At 33.5% G+C, this 19,465-nt stretch overlaps 2 protein-coding genes and 1 long non-coding RNA gene across 5 annotated transcripts; 2 read left to right on the top strand and 1 right to left on the bottom strand.

The window, feature by feature from the left end:
- Window positions 1-1,102: 1,102 nt before the first annotated feature.
- On the top strand, window positions 1,103-7,785 carry LOC119067255 (pyrroline-5-carboxylate reductase). Of its 2 annotated transcripts, XM_037170132.1 has the most exons (7): window positions 1,103-1,209; window positions 1,287-1,430; window positions 1,574-1,644; window positions 1,702-1,878; window positions 1,938-2,355; window positions 2,418-2,579; window positions 7,768-7,785. In XM_037170132.1, exons 2-6 carry the CDS (start codon window positions 1,346-1,348, stop codon window positions 2,501-2,503), a joined length of 837 nt encoding a protein of 278 aa, XP_037026027.1. In that variant the 5' UTR covers window positions 1,103-1,209; window positions 1,287-1,345; the 3' UTR covers window positions 2,504-2,579; window positions 7,768-7,785. The 2 variants fall into 2 exon arrangements, with proteins under 2 accessions (XP_037026027.1, XP_037026026.1); XM_037170131.1 differs by having other exon boundaries at window positions 1,117-1,430.
- On the bottom strand, window positions 6,489-11,592 carry LOC119067258. The gene is made up of 3 exons (XR_005085899.1): window positions 11,208-11,592; window positions 7,809-7,884; window positions 6,489-7,057 (listed from the first exon to the last, which is right to left on the bottom strand). It is a non-coding gene; the product is annotated as an uncharacterized LOC119067258 (long non-coding RNA).
- Window positions 11,593-14,038: 2,446 nt separating this feature from the next.
- LOC119067257 (leucine-rich melanocyte differentiation-associated protein-like) lies at window positions 14,039-18,327 on the top strand. 2 transcript variants are annotated; one of them, XM_037170133.1, is made up of 7 exons: window positions 14,039-14,518; window positions 15,706-15,866; window positions 17,128-17,250; window positions 17,336-17,461; window positions 17,532-17,642; window positions 17,740-17,889; window positions 17,955-18,327. In XM_037170133.1, exons 2-7 carry the CDS (start codon window positions 15,841-15,843, stop codon window positions 18,217-18,219), a joined length of 801 nt encoding a protein of 266 aa, XP_037026028.1. In that variant the 5' UTR covers window positions 14,039-14,518; window positions 15,706-15,840; the 3' UTR covers window positions 18,220-18,327. The 2 variants fall into 2 exon arrangements, with proteins under 2 accessions (XP_037026028.1, XP_037026029.1); XM_037170134.1 differs by lacking the exons at window positions 14,039-14,518; window positions 15,706-15,866 and adding an exon at window positions 15,881-16,203.
- Window positions 18,328-19,465: the final 1,138 nt, after the last annotated feature.

Below are 19,465 nucleotides of genomic sequence, written 5' to 3'. Positions count from 1 at the left end.
CAAAATGAGAGAAACCACCTACACATTTAAACTGAACTTACGTCTCGATTTTTTTATTCATAATTTTTTGCCAGCTGAGACAACTAAATTTTTTAACTTGTTTTTGCTCTCCTAAAACACTCTACAGGCGCACCTTCCCCATCATTTTTAACTACTTTTATTAATCAACAGAAACTTATGTAAGGTAGAAATGTATGGTATTTAGTATACATACTCTACTTTACTCCATCGCAGGTACAGATTCTCTTGAACCCAAATTCCACAAAATCCTCTCCAAAATATAGAAACTGTCCAAAACCATCTCGTGAATTATTGTGTTAAAAATTTAGACAAAATCAGTTTCTTATCGTTGTTTTGGGTTATTGTTCTTATTGTTTCAATGCAATTGGACACTACCTTTGGATATAGTCCGCGTTCATGATTTCACGAACACTAAAGTTGATTTCTGTTAATTTATAATATCATATTTGAAGGAAAATTATGAATAACTTATTCATTCCGACTTACATTTTCCGACTCAGATCTCACATCTTTCATAATACATAAATTCAATACTTAGTTCATTTAATTACTTCAGCAGTAAAGATATTCACAGGGAACATAACAACCAGTAAGATTAAGTAATCGATGTACAAAGAATCGTTCAATTGTAAGTTCGTCGAATAATTCGAGCAGGGTGTAGATAACACTTTTCTTAATCGAAAGCACAGCAGGTATATAGTGATACAAAAATGTTGTTTTTCTGCAGCTCTATCTAATGTAGTGGATCAGGATGTCTATTTGGTTTTTGTGTACGAATGTATTTCTAACCGTTTGTATGAAGAGATTAATCGGTGTTATTCGGTGGCTCGCTATTTTATAAAATGGAATTTTTGGTTATTGCATATATCAGGAAGCAGGATTTGATTAATTGATGGTTTCGATATAAATATAAAGTATGATGACCGTATACTCCTCAAAGAATTTAAAAATGTTTAGACTTCGTGCGAGTATTGAAACTGACAGAGGTAATCTCATTTATGGAATTTTTCAATGAAAATATTCTTATCTTTCTACGCCTAGCATTTTAACAAGTGATAACCCGGAGAATTCGTTTTTTTTCCTACAATTTGAGTTTTATTATGGGGCGATATGAAAGCAAATAACGCTGTACAAACGCACTTTCTTCTTCATTTATAAAAGTGACTCTGGACGTGATCAAGTAAACCAGTAATAGCTGGCGAAAGACTATACAAATATTTGTCTCGATTAAAATTAGTGTTTTGTTTATCAATCAATCATAACAGTGTAACAATAAATTGCCCAACCAATACAATCGCTAAGTGGGGATTTTCCATAGTATAATATGGGTCAATATGCTTTGAATCGAATAGGTTTTCTTGGTGGTGGAAAAATGGCACAAGCCATGGCTAAAGGATTTATCTCAGCTGGTAAGCGTTTCCATTGTGTTGTACATCATTATTGTGTTGTACATCATTATGGACTCATCTCGGTCACTTATTCTAAATCAAATTATCATTTTATTAACATCTCGACCGTGATTAAATAAAAAAAACTTTTTCGATGCTTTAAGGACTAGCAAAGTGTGAAAATATAATAGCAAGTTGCCATCCATCTGATAAGGCGGGTATAGAAGCATTTAAGGTTTGCTGATGTTAATTACTTACACTTTTTTGATTCTGAATATTAACCTGCTAACAGACCCTCGGAGCTGTGTCTCTAACTGAAAATCTGCCAGTCGTCAAAGGTGCGGATGTCGTTTTTCTCTCCGTAAAGCCAGCAGTTGTACCGACCGTTTTACACGATGTTAAAGATGCATCGTCAGGTAAACTTTTTATTTCCGTTGCAATGGGCATTACGATAAAGGACATGGAACAGGTAACGAATGCCATTCAGACGCTCATTACTCTTTACTGTTTCAATTGAAATTAAATAAGATTCTACCTGAAGACACGCGCATCATTCGAGTGATGCCCAATACACCGGCTATAGTGCAGCAAGGGTGCTCTGTTTTTGTTCGCGGCGCTCGGGCAACCGACGGTGATGTCGCCATTACAAAATCCCTATTGGAATCGATCGGAACTTGTGACGAAGTCACCGAGAATTTAATGGATCCCATAACAGCCTTATCCGGAAGTGGACCGGCTTATGTATTTGTTATGATCGAAGCATTGGCTGATGGTGGAGTGAAAATGGGTCTGCCAAGAGATTTAGCATATCGTTTAGCTTCGCAAACCGTTCTAGGTGCTGGCCAATTAGTAAGAGATTCCGGTAAACATCCAGGCCAGTTAAAAGATGATGTTACCAGCCCAGCTGGTTCAACAGCTTCTGGTTTGGATCATTTGGAAAAGAACGGTGAGATAGAGGATTTATTTGTTAGAAACGTTTCGTTGTTGTTCAATTACGTCATTTCTTAGCATTTCGTTCAACTGTAGCAGGAGCTGTGGAATCAGCCACATTGCGATGTCGTCAAATTTCAGGAAATGATCCGACTAAAAATTGATTGTATCTACGAATTGTCGTGTTGTACCATCATTTCTACTTAATTGTGCTACGAAAGAAACGATATTTTAGGCTTACGTCACTTGTCTCGAAAAATCTAATAAACTTAATCGAGGGATTTGTTTTTTAAATTTTTCTTTTACAGTCATTGTTGGTGGCCGCATTATTATATATATTACCTTCATAAAATTTTATGATAAACGACCGAAAATATGTCTGCCGGAACATTTCTCAAAATCGATGTAACCTCGGTGAACTTTGATGAGTGCTGTGACTTCACTAATGCAATTATTTGATTAAATTATTACTTATTATGAATGTGGAGTGAAAATTTATTTTGTTCTATCTGTATTTGTGAACGGACATAATGCCACGAAATAATAATAGTAAACTCTTTACGCAAGGTTCACAAGAATCAGAATAAGTAAAAAAAAAATTATCTCAGTTTCATATATTTATGTAATTTTCTGCAAACCAGAGAAATACTAACTTCGGAAATGTTTATCAAAACATATGTAACTGTCTTATCAATAGAAAGAGACTGTATAAAATTTTATAAAAACACTGTGCTGAGCATATTCACTTTGCAATGAATTGGTAAAATAATTTTTTTTGATACCAACATTGAAAAATGATACTTTCGCCCCGCATATGAGGGGCGAAAGTAAAAAAATGCATCCCACGGGGAGAAAGTACTTAACGAAGAGCGAACGCAACTGAACGAACAGCGAAAGTGACTGACGTCACAGAAAATGAGAGAAATGAGTCGAGTTGTCAACAAAATCCGCTCATATTATGCAGAATACTTTGATCAAAATTGTAAAGCACTGTGCGCCAGTGTTCTTATTGAAATTAGCATACAAAGTTGATACTTTTTGTTACTGAATGATTTGTTAGTTATATCTTAATTTTTGTGTGTGTTATTGTTGTGATGGCTAAATTATTAAATTTTTCATATACCAGGGCGCTGCCGCCCTCTGGACCCCCGCATTTTCTGGCTAAATGCCTTTTTATTTCAACATTTTGTTGCGATGTTTGCGATACGTATCAATTTTCAATGTTGGTATCAAAAAAAATAGTATGAACGACTCGGGGGAAAAATAAAAAAATTCAACCTGTGCGATTAGAGCCCTTGCCTTCGGCGCGGGCTCCAACTCTCGCACACGGTTGAATTTTTTTACTTTCGCCCCTTGTCATTCAATGTACTATTATTTAACTGTTCAATAAAAGCACCTTTTGAATCCTTTAAAAAGACGTAAATTGATTATTAGTGGCCAATGAACACACCGCCAATACAAATAATCGGTTCAGGTTCAGAGACATTATAAGGACGAACACCTTGAATCTTAAAACCTCTGTTCGCATTCGGAATTCGGTGGACGTCGTCGTTGTTAACCTTTCACAGGCAAGCATATGCACAGCAGAATTGTAGATCTATTACTTCTATTGATCTAAATGTTTTGCACAGATTGATCCAAATCTTTTACTTTATTATTTATGACATACATTCTTGTGTCATCACCTGTTCTCATTGCTTATTTATGTCATCTCTGTCGCTAACACATGATATATTCATCTGAGAAAGGTAACGCTCTTTTTGGATAGTTTGTAAGTTCCAATACCATCAGTTATCATCTAATCTCGTTAATGGTTTTGATCAAATTTTTTCCATGAGGCAACAAAATAATAAAATAATATCTTATCTCAACGGAAAAAAAACTCTTAGCTAAAAAAATGTTTGTAGTGGTTGTGGTTACACAGACAAAAATATGGACCTAGATCTAAATCTTTTTGGGATTACCAACACGCGACCAAATTTTTTAGATTTACAATTTAATTCCTTCAGGGAATACTCGATAAGTTCAAATGAGTAAATCCCTCGAGGAATTAAATTTTAATCTTTTAGACTTTGACTTTTTTTGGCGATTGTTTACTGATACATTTTGTGTCGATAACAGATGTCGTCTAGCTGTTTCTGAAATGTTAACTGTAATTTTTTTACCATTTTTTTTCTTTCCCCACTCCTTTCCCAACTACCTTCATTATACCCTTAAACATTTTCCCGCTGACATGAAAATCTCATCTCATCGGACCTAAAAATTCTAATCCCATATTTTCATCTACGTGTACTTTTGGCTTCTTAGACGAATTATATATAGGCTGGAAATTACGAACAAATTTACGTTAAAAATTTGTTTCCGATATAAAAAACGAAATATTTGATAGTGTGAGTATTTTTTGCTACATAAAACTTTTGAATTAAAAAAAAAAAAAAAATATTGCAACGATTACCTTTCAGAGACCGGAAATGTAATCCAAGAAGAGTGATTTATTCCTAGGGACGCTTGGTCGGACTCAATGTTAATATATCAACAAAAAACTGTTCTAAACTATCTTGGTTGATTTAAATGAAGCTTGATCATCAGGTTCATATTGCCGTAGCAACGCTTCGAAATAAGAACGTGTTAAAGCACAAGCAAAGTAAGCACATCAGCAGCATAGGTGATGGTCGGATTCTCTAGTTAAGCATCGATCGGCGCGGTTAGTACTTGGATGGATGCATAAAAGTTTGTGATTTTTTTTTTATTTCTCGTTATAGATTTGAAATGCGTCTCACAGCTATAATATAAATTACACAGCTATTTTAACTACAGTCTTCGCAATATGCATTTCACAGCTATATGCCAAAAAATGTGGATGCTAAGTCCACTTATAGCTCTCACACGTATATTGGGATTTTCCGTGTTGGTTCAAATATAAATGGATCGCAATAAACGGCAGATAAAAAATTGAAAAACGGAGATAAAAAATAGTAAAAGTGGAGATAAACAATCGAAAAATGGAGATAAATAATTAAAAAATGCCGATAAATTGACTAAAACTTGAGATTAAATAAAAAGGAGACAGAGATAAAAAATTAACAAATGGAGATAATTTGATTGAAAACGAAGTTATAGTATCTCCTTTTTTTAAATTTGTTATCTCTGCTTTTAGTTTTTTTTTATCTCCATTTGTTATCTCCGTTTTTAAATTTTTAATCTCTGATGATATCTCCTTTTCTGAAATCATGATCTTCACTTTTTAATTTGTTTTATCTCCATTCCATACATTTGTTATCTTCATATCTAGTTATATTATCTCCAAAACTGATTTTATTATCTCCATATATATCGGAGAATGAATGAACACTAGTTCTGTGTCATCATATGTAATTTGCAAGAACTATCTCCGTGAAGTATCAACCAACTTTAAACCTACCAACTTTTTTATAGTCTGGTCGTCGTGACGAAGATTTTTGCGAGTTTTCCAAAGTCGGTAGGTCGGAACCTGCCAAAAGAACTTATAGACACTTATATCTCCTTTTTTATATTTTTTATCAACCGAAATATTATTATCGAAATATAAATCAAACGATATATCTACTGAAGAGCATTTCCAAATCTTGTGATGGCCCGAATTACCTTCCTTTCACACAATGGTTCCATCCATTCGTTTGCAAAATGAATAGGCTCTTTTCAATGCGCTTTCACGATTTTCTTTATTCAATATTTTCATCAACAAAATATTAACAGATTTTGCCCTGCCATTATTTCTTTTTTGAAAACCATCATTATCTCCCAACTCATTAAACAAAATATATCTCGAAATATACACACATTTTATTGTCGTTACAATATCACAGAGTTAAATGATTTTACATGTAAAGACTGACCGTCCGTCGTATTACTATATATATTTTGTTTTGCTCATAATATGCATGGCACCCGATCATGGCACCATCAAAACAACCACACAACACGGAGTGTGTGCAAAAAAAAAGAAATCAGCGAAATAAAAAATAATTTCTGCCATTTATTTCCTCTAGCACCATTTGCTATTTATTATTATAACATAATATTCACTTGCGGGGCCAGTCTTTATGTGTAAAGTCATTGAAACGAAAGATATTTTAAATTTTTATGTCACTGTATCTATTCTCTTTTTTTCTCCTTTTCTTTAAGTGCAAAAATATTAAAAACATTCAATGTTTCGACCAGAAAAACAATTTTTTTCTTACTTGGATTGCACCACCGTTCATGTCAAAGCATTCCTGTGCAATTTACACAAATATATATATAAATCTTATTAACCTCTAGCTAGAATGTAATTTAGCAAAAATTATAAATAAAATGTAGGAGTTATCTTAATCCAACTTAACTACACATACAAAAAAAAATATTATTTTTTACAAGTTGAAGGTCAGCCATATTTTTTGTTATATTTTGTTATTTCTATCAAAAACATGATTAACTTCCTCCGAATAAAAGCCACGGTAAAAACGTTGTCACCGCTATAGCAGCAATGCATGTCGCACATATCAGTATAATATTTCCCATTTTGTCATTCGGATGCAATTTATCCTCTGTACTGTGATCGTAATTGTGTTCGTCGGGATGTTTAACATATTCAAGGACTTCCACCTCACAGCGGAATTTCACTCTGGATGACTGTCGACTCCAGAATAAATGACCCGATGATTCACGACGTTCCAAATTCCAAACTGGCTCGTCAGGTACTAAAATTATATAAATAAACAAAAAAAAACGATTATTTTTCACCATTCTTTAAATGCAACAAAATGTAAAATAATTCATGTGACTGTGACGTTAACAGATATGTACATACACAAGACTAGCTTTAAGTCAACTTTTCTTACTCTTAAAGTGATCGCCTTAGTGACGATCTTAACGATAGCAAAACAATAATTATTGCATCTTGTCACGATACAACTGAATATTAATCAGTTTACGGACAGAAATCACCTGTTATCGATTCAGGAACAAAGGGTAAGCTCTGTCTAATGGGATCTCACATAGCAAATAATATGTTCAAAAAATGAAGTAAAAGATTTGCAATCAATTTGTTGAAAATGTTCAATCACATGAAGTAATAGATCTGATTGTGAAACTGCTGATATGACTGTCGTCTGTGAATGTTTAGCGTATCTGGTGGCGATATGAGTAATGAAAAGAAACTAATAATCGATCCCTATTGATAGATTAGACAGTGTGACAATAAGGTTAAATAAAATGCCATTTGTAAAATATTATTAATTTAAAGTCGATAAGGACAAGAGGGCACAACTTAAATCGGACCTAAAACACTTCCAAATATATTGTAAAAAGAAGAGACAAAATAGTTAGGTCGTTAGAATTTTGTCTCTTCTTTTTTTTGTCGTTATCGACTAGATTATGGCAAACTATCGGATTATTTCTAGGGGTTCCGTTTTTTAGAAATATTTTTTCTAGTTAACAAAAAACACTCACCCGATATCGTCATATTTGTTGTTCACCGGTTTCTCGTTTCGCGTTCGTCGTATACCACAATCAGCAAGCTGTACTTCTGAAATTTTAAAAATAGCAACAATAAATTATCTGATTACACCAACCAACCAATACAATATTATAACAATTGGCCTTATTGTGTTTTTATGATTAAATGGCAGAGTAAATATTCAAGTTTTAGATTCGAAAAGAAGATAAATAGAAACGTTATACGCTCAAGAAAGTGTTACGAGACCTCGAGCCTCAAGAATTATTGCCAAAAAAATTTGTATGGTTTTGTAACAATAAGTTTCCTTTTTTTTGATAAAATATACTGAACAAAACTACCTTTCTTAGCGTAATAAACTCTATTAGAGTTTTACACCCAGCAGCCAACATATAAGTAATTGGGGTTAACGAACCGTAGTTAATTAGCTAATGTTGAAAATGAAACTAGGTGGCTACATAAAGCCCATCAAGAAGTTATAGCAACAAAATAGATAGAACTGGAAAAACCACTATACGCACTAGCACTATTTATTCTATGGAGTGTTCAGTGATGAACGAAATATCGTTTTCAAATAGATCAAAATCTACAGACCTTTCAGCGTTAATGTTCTTGGAACTATATCTCATCCATTAGTGTACTGAAATATAAAGAATCCAAGATTCTATAATAAAGGGTTTTTTTGTCCATATGGGCAGTCTCGGGCGCTGCCCATAGGAATTTTTGTTTGAATTAATGACACTGATGGGCTTTTTACAAGTTTTGTTCATACAACACCCGAAGGGAGTTTTTGAGCCAGTTCGGCCGTGTTCGGAAAATGTCATTAATTTTTTCATGTACTAACACAGAAGAAGGAAAAATAAAGCAAATACTACGAGCTATAGTCATACAACACGGTCCCGATAAACATTAATAGATTTTATTATGTTGATTAATTCCATGGTGGTGTGATGTGGAGAACGGCTAGTTATCTGGGAAGAACAGAAGCCAGAGAAAAGGACCAAAAGTTTTTGTTTATGAATCGCTGTTCCTGCATCACCAATTCCCAAATTACATGTGTTTGCCCATAGCCACCCAAGTAAATGTCCAGTTCAGACGATTTTCGGAATCCCTCCTGGACTGGACACCTATAATAAGGTTGTAACATATTCCGAGATCCGAATTGAACAATGATTATAACAATTTATTGTGGAAACGATGAGTTATGGCGTCCAACTGATTGAAGAATACAATCAGCACCATCCATATATATCAATTAAATTGTTATCATCCGAAAATTGAAGCTAAATTCAATTTATGCAACAATTTCTAAATATAGAATAAAAAAGTGCGGTCGATTTGAAATGTTTCAATTGGCATTTTCCTTATAATAGCATTAAACTGCCGAAATTTTGTCTGGTATTCTGCTAATATTTAATTATAGCATAAAAGGTCATTGTATCGCAATAATAGGTTAATCAAGAAGAAAATGTCTTGGTCGGATTATAAGCTGCTACGCACATGTACACGACGAACATACAAAGAGTAAACCAATACAAAATAAATATTACTTATAGTTGTGTCAATACAAGTATGTTCACAACGATTGTACGGACTTTGGGCTGAAGTTCATTAGTATTCAATTTAATAAATCAGTTTTTAATAAAATCAATAGTTTAACAATTAACATAAATGTATAGTATGTGTGTGAAGGCATGCATTGGATTTTATTAATAATATAACGTTAATTGCATTAAACTAAATAAATTGTATTTTTGTATAGCATACAGCACGGGCAACAACGTGACTGTTGTCTAGTCGAACGTAACATAATATTATACATTTTCCGATCGTCATATCTTTTGGGTCAGCTAATGCGTTTTGCGGTTTTTAGTGCTAATTTAAGAAATGAAGAAAAGGAAAGTTTAGCAAATTCTTATTGGGCCGGCGTATTTTATGTCTTCTTCCTAGGAGTCAATTTAAATTGGAAATGTCGCTTCCAGTGCCTAATATTGAGAATTATTGCACTAAATTTCATCCAGTTTCTCTGGAAAAATTCTTTAAATTTGGTGATATTTAGTGAAATATTTGTCAATATTATACCCTGGTCGCTCCCATTGACCATTGTTAAATCGAGAAAATATTCCGCAGATTTATTCAGAAGAAAGAAAAAAAACTTTTTTTTTGTATGAATGTTCTCTGATAACCGACTATAGTTTGTGGCACTTCCAATGCTATGCACGTACCGTATAGCCATTCTCCCTGATATATATTTGTGTTAACATATAAGTATAAACTCGATGATTTATATTTCATTCTGGTTCTATTTATTACATTTGTTGTTCTAATTTCTGTTCGATGAAATACCGGACATGGACAGTATAAATAAAGCAAAAATTCTCGACATCATCATTAGTAATATCGCAATTTAATGGACAGTTCGGCATAATTCGTTATAATACTGAAAACATGTTGTACATGTTGCGAGCGGTTTTTTTTAGTACGTTGGATTAGCTCAAGCTACTTAAATATAAATATTGTGTAACTGGGATATTTTCAAGTTATGTTCATAACTAGGAAGGAAAATTTGAAGAGGCACGTTCGTGAAGAAGCACGTAACAGATTTTATCCTTTCTAAAGGTTTCAGGTTGCAACTCTGCAAATACTGTTTCTTATTTTAACTGAAGACTGAAGACTGAAGACAAACGTCGAGTCTCATGTTTGCAATTAAAACTGAATCGATTTAATCGACCAAACTTTAAACTTTAAAAAAACATCAAACAAACCCATATATGCCGATCAGACCACACACTTATTGCTTATAATGTATACTAATTATAAAACAGCTAAATAAATGTTAAGTTGAGGTTACCGTAAGCCTTTAATAGCAATCTTAAATTAAAATTTATTTCGATTGAAATTGCATTAACCAACGGAAAATTCGAAAAAAAAAAATATTTTTAGAAGTCAACTTTACAAGCCTGACTGGTTCGTATGTATACTGTGTATAATACCTAAACTGAAATATATTTTCTAATTAATGTTTGTCTTCGTTTAATATTTATTTTAAAATAAAAATTTATTTATGAAATTCAATGAGATCGTTGTGAATTTTTAAGGCGGATAAATTTTTGCAGAAAAAGAAACAAAAAATATTTTAGCGAATCTTCCAAATTCAACCTATTAATAATCTCGCCGATTATAAAAATAATATTTTTTACATAATTCATTCACTGAGGTCTTCATTCTCTTTATAATTTTTTTTTTATAAATACACTATATATTGCAACTACGTCATTGCAATTCAACTGTATAGAGACGATAGGCGAATATTTTACCATAAATTAATTAAATCGGTTCGATTTGGAAAAAATTATTATTCAAAAAACAAAGTAAAAAATTCAGATTATATTTACCAAAATTTCCGATTATATAGATATTGACTACCCCTTTCTATTCCACAGTTCATTAACATATCGTTGTCACAAACAATCACCGAGGAAAAATAACAACAACTTTTCTCTATCCAAAAAAGTGCGTTTCGTATTTGTATCTCCACAAAAATTTCTTTTAATATCCGTATAGGGATTATCATGAACTATTTGCCAAAAACAAAATTACTGCATGTCTAAACCACGAACAATTTGAAACTTTCGATATATACACTTGTGTGTTCCACAATAACGAAATTATTTACATCAATTCACTTCCAAGCAAATGTATAAAAAAAATACACTCGTGTGCTGCCTTTGATTAGAGGTCTGACGTGTTTAGCGTAAAAATGGTGTATGGCTTACATCTAACAATTTTGATGCGATACAACCATTCGCATGTGTATACTATATTCGTGTTGGTGTATTTATTTTCGAGGTATGTATACACAACAAAACTTTACATTTGCCTCCTTGTGTACTCATATATAATAGTATCTTGTATTCGTAAGTATAAGTATACGGTGTTGTGCAGTAGAATATATATATACACAATAAGTTGAGTATAGTTTGGGATCGACGATTTGGAATTTTGCAAAAAACGAGACTAAAGCAATTTACTTAAAACCGGATTTGGGTAATTTCTCGGAATGTTCCCGTGCCAAGACTTCGATTTAAAAAAAAAAAATATTTTCAACTTTCGTGAAAGGGCACGATTTGATTGGTAGGTAGTAGAATAAGGTACTGACACCTTCAGTATATATACAGAGTATAGCTTGGCTGTTATTATAAGCGCACTGATCTCTTTTTCAATTTTACTTCACTACAATGCGTTTTTAAGTTTCTTTTTGAGGTCATCAAAGAAAGGAGTGTTACACGTAGTGTATATAAATGGTTATATCAATTAAAAAAAACTGTTCCTTATTAGGACCTTGTAATATCGATGGAGAGCAGAGGACAAATGATATTTTTTTTCGGTGGAGGCATTGATCTTACTATAACCTCATCATCTGACAATCCGAACAATTCTGTACAGGTATCATAAATTTCCTTGATGATAGGCGTAGGTAGTTTAAATTTTGTACTTTGCTCAAATATAATAAGTGGGTCGTGTCAGTTCATTTGCTTTCCATATAAATATATAAAAAAACAACGAAATTGGGAAGACATCTTATATACGCCGTAACTACCCATCCACATCAGCACAGACGGCAATTTTGTGATCCCATACTAAATTTTCATTGAAATATGAAAATGCGCATAACTACACCATCCTCTAAACAATATCATAATGATGTGTTGATATTTTGCGTTTTCCATTTTATTCGAATCGTCTGTATGTTGAACAACGACTCTGACTTCTGTTTGCTGGCGTTCAGTTGTTCATCTGTTTTCCCTTTTTATTTAAACGGACACATGACTAACAATAACAAGCAAACAAATAAATGGAAATAATTCCTAAAAATACGTATTTTCACAATATCCTTTATGCGCCTTTGTCTACGTATACAACAGTACACAACAACATTTATATGAAAATTTTCTCAATGAAAATAATAATTAGATTCTTCCACGCAATCTGTTTGATTTTCCATATCTTTTCGTCGTATGATCTCATGATCTAATGTTTAATCCATTTTCCATATCCATATTTGAATTGTGGGTGCGACAAAGAAATCGCTTCAACGGAGCAAAGTCAATGGAAATGTGATTATACATCGAAAATTGATTGATTAGATAACATGAGTAATTTTTTGTGATTAGAGTAATTTTGGCAGAAAATATTGCAATTGCCGGATTTCGTATTAACTATTTTCGAATTCAAGGTTTGATTGAAGTTTATTTTCGTTCTTATCAGCAATTTTTTGTTTTTTTTTTGTTTTTGTTTTTTTTTTTATTACGTTGATGCATACAGGCACTGATGGCGTTTAGAGAGTGAAGTACTTAAATTGAAGATACATAGTTCGCATTATATGAAGTCATTGTATCGACCTTTGTTCTTTCGCGTGTTTTGCGATAATTTGATTATTTTTGTTTGGGATAGCTTATCGTTACGGAATTTTACATTTTTTATTTATTTGATAAAATTTAGCATTTCATTTTCTGTTAAAAACCGAACAAAAGAGTCGAGGAAACATGCCCAAACCTGAACCACAAAATCAAGCAAATCGTCGATCTCGTGCTCGGAACTGGTTTGCATGACTACGTCTTCAAATCAAATTGTACAAATGAAGGTTCATCAACTTTGTCTGGAACTGAATATGAAAATTGAAAATTATTGTCATCTACTTTAAGGCATGCTTACAGGTTTCATGTTTGTTTATTTCGCTTTAAAAAAATGAGTTCACGAAAAATACATGAACAATAATGATTCGAATTTAAAGAAGCTTTCATGGAAAATACTGAAGATGGGATACGATTGGTCTTGTTTGCACCTCAGGGTAATTATACCTAGAGAGGAAATTTGTACGACGAAATGTGGTCCCAACATCAGTTTGTATAAGATACACATTTCGTATAATTTTACATCAATACATGTATGTGTTTGCTTTTGGTAGTTCAACTTGCCCTCTTAATTAAGATGGTAAACACATATACCAATAAACATTTCGTATATGATGTTGGGACCACATACTTTACGTAATTTTGTTCGAAATTTCCTCTCTAGGTATAATTACTCTTAGTTTTGCACTTAATCTCTTGTTTCAATCTTTTGTTAAAAGCTACTTGAATTTTGAACGAAAGCTTTGCATGTTTCGCCATATTGACTGTACTGTAACTCATACTGATGAGGTTATACATCTTTAACTCATCGTAGGACTCGATTGAGTGAATGTTTCATAGTTCTAATGCATGAACCGAGTTTAATTTTTGTTAAGTTCCATTATTAGCGCACTTTGTGAGCGTTTGCTTGAATTTGTCTTTGTCACGGGATCATTTCACTTAATAGAAGTACGATACGTTAGTACTAAACGGAGTACAGTGTTAAATTCGACTTCGTCTCAACTTTGGCTAATATAAACTTTGCTTATTGCAAGATTTATTGATGACTATATAATTGAAAAAAATTAGCGCCCATTGTTACACAAATCGATTGAAATTTTGAGTGCATTATAATATTTAAAATGTAGAAAGAAAAAACTGAACGCCTTGGTTGAAATATGTGTTAACTATAACCGTGGACTTTATACAAATAATGGTGTTTCGTGATGTAATACATTTATTCACTCTTGTTCAGCGTACAAACAATTTGCATATCTTATCGAATGTTAACTTAAGAATTCAACTTAATAAAGGTCGTCCGAGAGTATACACACAATATAATTCATTTGTAATCGACAAAAATTTATTGAATTAAAATGCATATGGAACTCTGCTCTCATGGAATTTTATTTTCCTTTAGTAAACGAATTTCTGTTTATGTTCATTCATTCGATACTAACCAGATAAGATATTAAAACAAAAACATTACAAATATTTCAGTGTGTACATACATTGTAATTTTAGTAAGGGATCGATCCAATTAGATAGGAAATTTAGCAAAGTGTATTCTTACCTGTCACAGACGGCAAGCCTATTAACAGTTTTTTTTTATCGAAGATTTTATTTGATCGAAGACTTTCAGAGATTGATTTCAGAAATCTTTTACTTCATCTGTTTTGAACATGCCTTTTGCTATATAAAACCTCTCTATTCAGAGCTTGTCGTTTTTTATTACTGTCGTTGTCGATAACAGATGACAGCCGTCTGTAACAGGATAATTGTTTACTTCCTTCGTACTTCCTTCACGGTTTCTACAAGTTATAAATTTCTTGAAGGAAATTTTGTCCACTTTTTTGCTGTTAAAATTTATAAAACTATGCTGTCTTATATTGCAATCACGTCTCAATGAATGTTAAAAGTGAAAGATTTTCCATTAATGTGTTGAAATTACTTTGATTGAAAGAAGTAATAGATTCGAGATGACAACACTACTGTTATACTGCTGCCTGTGAAAATTTGAGTGAGACTAAACGAATTTCGTGATTTGAGCCAAAAAAATTAAGTAAAAGCTTGCTGTTTGTGAAAGGTTCAGGATCCGCAAACAATTCTCATTCACGAAATCGAATACAGGATTAGCCGGATTTTTACACCTTTGGATAATTTTATTGTTTAGTGAGTGATGGTGATGAGATTAATTCAGCGTTTTCTATGCCACGCAAACGGTTAAGGAAAATTTCGATTTTAAAGTATCGTAACGACGCAGTGGTATCCACATTTATACCAGAGTCACAATTGTATACACGGAACTCTTCGCTGACGTAGATTGAAAATGACCTTCGATCGGAGTACTCCAACTAATGCTTTAAATTGCATCAAAAAAAAATTGTTCCAGACAATAACATTATTAATTAAGTAAATAATTTGACTCACATTGAATTGTTATGCATTATGTTAGCATCTTTGTGATTGGATCAATCTCGCCACAGTTTCGATTTTGTAGTCACATTGTGCACAGTATTGGGACATTCGTTTGAAAACGGAAAAAAACTTACATTTTTGAACGAAAACTAGCCATCCCACAACACTTTGTTAAGTATAATTTTTGTGCTGTGTATTCAAAACAACACTGCTAAACATGTATGCATTACGCTCCTACGAAGAGTAAGTATAATAGCACTCGATATCCGAAAACAATAAAAGAAATGTTTTTTTTTTAAGTATCACAATACGGCACTACGAAAGCCAATTATCGTTCGGTTGATTTAATTGGTTTTTTCATGTAAAAAAAATTAATTAAAAAATAGTTCATGCCGGATAAAGTAGCGATTTCGAATGTCAAATTGTAAAAAGACTTGTTTTAAGTGGGTTAAAGTACTGATAAGCGTGGTTATGTAGGAATTGCTTTTACTTTGTTTACAAAATTTTATAGTTAACTGTATTCGGACGAAGTAAACGAGTTACAATAATCGTTTAAAACGTTTCGATTATTGGTTTACAGGTAAAGCAACAAAATGATCATTATTCAAGCCAACAAACGTACTATACCTTCGACCTTTTACAGACGGCCAACATCGGCTGATCTAAATCGAAATCTTCTACTTCATTTCATTTTCATTCTATATAAGGCTAAAGTGCTGAAAGAACAAATTAGGCAGAAGTCCTAGTTTATTTGTGTCGTCGTAGGCAATAATAGATGACAAAGTTCTACGTAAAAGGTTAACAATAACATTCCTCAATCAGTTACCAAGACTTTCTAATCTTCTTCGTACAAAAATTCTGATGGCGAATATCACTGTTTAGGTGGTATAGCTAAGGTAGCTGCTAACACACAAACCCTAACGATTCGTTGTTCGTAAAATCAATAGCACAAGTCCAGTCAACGCTCACAAATGTAACAGCTGTCAGTTCCAGAGGCTAGTATTACTGAACCCGGATAAATTGACCTGTAGCTGTTACATTTATGAGCACTGACGGGAGACATTCAAGTGTTATAATGCTGATTTTTTATCGTCTATTGTGTCAAACATTTGTAATATTCACGACGCTGGAATTTCTGTTAAAATAGCTCGTTTGAATTGTTTGTAAGCATACTGGAGCTACACTGTATTCACATTATCTTGTCGATTCGATGAATGAAATGAAGAAAGAAAGACATGCTTTGGCATAGAAAGTGGCTCGGCATTCCTATTAGCCGTCTATTTTTTTCAACTCTACTGTACTGCATTGAACTTTCATCTAAGGATGGAAACATGTTTTTTTTGTTGTATTATTACGTCCGCGAATAGCCTGATTCAATTTCATTTGTTTATAGGACATGATTTCACTACAACACACTTTTCGTACATTTTTTTATTGTTTTCATTTGTTGTCCATGTTTAATAATCTGCAGACCGTAATTCAAGGAATTTAATTTTTTTTTAAGTTTTTATGTCAGTGGTTTATCCAACTACCGAGAAGAAATCACCGCAACAGATGACGAGGATTATTTATTAGATAGAAAATCCACTAAATTTGACATAATGGATGCCGCATTTTCAGAACCAATGTGAGATTTTTGTTTTGTTTTTTTCTTCAGCATTACCGACAGCAAGCCGGATTTAATTTCTAAACTTTCTGTATTTTGATTAAAGTGAGTCCTTATTAATCGATGGTCGGATTTCATTAGCCTACGAGCAATTGACTAAAATTCCACGGCCGATAGCGGATAAATTTGCCAGTTCTACACATATATTGGACTTGAGTTTCAACAGCATTAAGTAAGGTTTTTTGCGCTGCTATATGGCCATTTGACAACAGCACGAAACTTAAATTTTAACGCATTTGCAGAGATCTCTCTTTTCTGGCAAATTTTAAGTGTTTGGGCACACTAATCCTAGATCGAAATGAACAGCCGTATGAATATTCACTTCCGTATTTACCATCGCTAAAAATATTGTGGTAAGTAACGGCATATTCATAGTATAGCGTGTAGTACACTGTACACACTGTGTACTGAATTGCTATTGTAACTATACGTTTTATGCGAACACAAAAGGCTCAACAATTGTAACATTTACAACATGTCGAAATGGATAACAAGGATACAAGCATGCTGCCCAAATTTGAGACACTTGTCTCTGATCGGTAATCCAGGCATACTATCCGCTTTCAATGGTGCATCGGTACTGGAGCATTACGATTATCGGTGAGCAGAAAACATCTTAACAAAAAATGGAAATTCTTAAGTTTTCGTCCGTTTAACCAATTTAGAATGTATGTCATCAGTGTGTTGCCAAAGTTGCAATATTTGGACGATTCTGTTATAACCGAAGGTCAAAGACAACTGGCTAATTCAAACAAAAGAGCGTACGCGATGAGTGGCGGACCGTTAAGATTTATCGAAAAATTTGGTTCCACAATGTTTCTGAATATGTTCAAAAATGACAGAGAAAATGCGAAGCAGGCAGTGGGAACCGGCAATGAGACTGAAGCTGAATTGGCAACTCAACCATTAACAAAAAATGGAAATCAATAGACTGCGGAAAATGTACGACGGTTCAAAATATTAGGTCGTTCATTTCAGTAACTAAAATTGACACAAATTGTTGTTTGCATCAAATATACACTAAGTAGAAACATACTGGGCCAACGTTTTTTTTTTCTACTTACAAATATTTCGACATTTTTAGGTGCAACTTGTAGACATAATTCTGTCAAGATTATGTCATATGTAATTGCAAGTGCATATCTTACTTACATACTTTGCAGGTAAGTTCACCGCAGAACCCGATCCCGTTTTAATTTTGCCGGGCTTTTTGGATATCTGGTAATGGGGTTTCAAAAATTAATTTAGTGTTGGGTTCAGGTCCAGAGGCGCCGACTCGTATTTGTGGGTAGTGGTGCCCACGAGACACTTTTCATTCATTTTGCTGTAAAAGTACTAATGCGACAGTATCAGTCAAAGAGTAGTGGCGTCCAAGCCTCACTTGTCCTTAGAAGTCAAAAGTCCTGATCAGATAATGTGGAGTTTGCAATAAAATTTTGATCACTTATGAAGTACTTAAACGCTTCAGAAACTAGTTTTTCTTGGATATCAGTCCCACAATCGTAGGTGTGTATGATAAATAAAACGAGCCGTCAGAACAATCGGAGCGTTTGCTGCGACTGAGCCCCGTACAAACCCGTACATCTATTGCGCACGTGACCCTACTTCGTCCGTCGCCCTACTCTTACCGTAAGCCTATTGCGCCCGTAAACGTCGTAAAATTCTTATGCAATGTGTACGTCTTAAAAATTGCGCATAGCGCAATTACGAAGCCCCGTACTACGTTCCTTTCAAAAGTAACACAAACTACACTTCCCACTGATCAGTGATTTTGGAATTATCATTTTCACCTATTTATATTGATTTTACAAAAATCCAAAATGGCGGCCGACGGCCATTTTGTTAGGAGGTGGAAAGTACAACGGCTGCTTTACATTCGTTAGTACCTTTCAAACAAAAAAAAATTCATGAAATTCGGTTAAATTTTACTCGAGATATTAACAAAAAACACCACCTTCACTGTACGGCCGAGTAGCCACATATAAGCTCACTCCAAGAGACCTAGCTCACGCTCCCGTAAACCGAATTTCATAAACTTTTTTTTCCCTGATTGGTACGGTCAATACCTATCTAATAAATCAAAATCCATCTAAATCCGTTCAAATATGACTAACCTACAAGCAAAAACGGCTTGCCGCCCTGTACCTAGTTCACACCAAGGGGTCCAACTCACGAG

This window comes from Bradysia coprophila, assembly GCF_014529535.1.
Source record: "Bradysia coprophila strain Holo2 chromosome X unlocalized genomic scaffold, BU_Bcop_v1 contig_12, whole genome shotgun sequence".
NCBI classification, from domain to species: Eukaryota; Metazoa; Arthropoda; class Insecta; order Diptera; family Sciaridae; genus Bradysia; species Bradysia coprophila.
This window is presented reverse-complemented; position numbering and strand designations above follow the sequence as displayed.

Excerpts from the sequence above, each read along its gene's own strand:
- LOC119067255 (XM_037170132.1), top strand. The coding sequence starts at position 1,346 with ATGGGTCAATATGCTTTGAATCGAATAGGTTTTCTTGGTGGTGGAAAA. Across the intron at positions 1,431-1,573 it reads TAAAGGATTTATCTCAGCTG|GACTAGCAAAGTGTGAAAAT; the intron begins GTAAGCGTTTCC and ends CGATGCTTTAAG. Across the intron at positions 1,879-1,937 it reads CGATAAAGGACATGGAACAG|ATTCTACCTGAAGACACGCG; the intron begins GTAACGAATGCC and ends AAATTAAATAAG.
- LOC119067257 (XM_037170133.1), top strand. The coding sequence starts at position 15,841 with ATGTATGCATTACGCTCCTACGAAGA. Across the intron at positions 15,867-17,127 it reads GCATTACGCTCCTACGAAGA|TTTTTATGTCAGTGGTTTAT; the intron begins GTAAGTATAATA and ends TTTTTTTTTAAG. Across the intron at positions 17,462-17,531 it reads TTGAGTTTCAACAGCATTAA|AGATCTCTCTTTTCTGGCAA; the intron begins GTAAGGTTTTTT and ends ACGCATTTGCAG.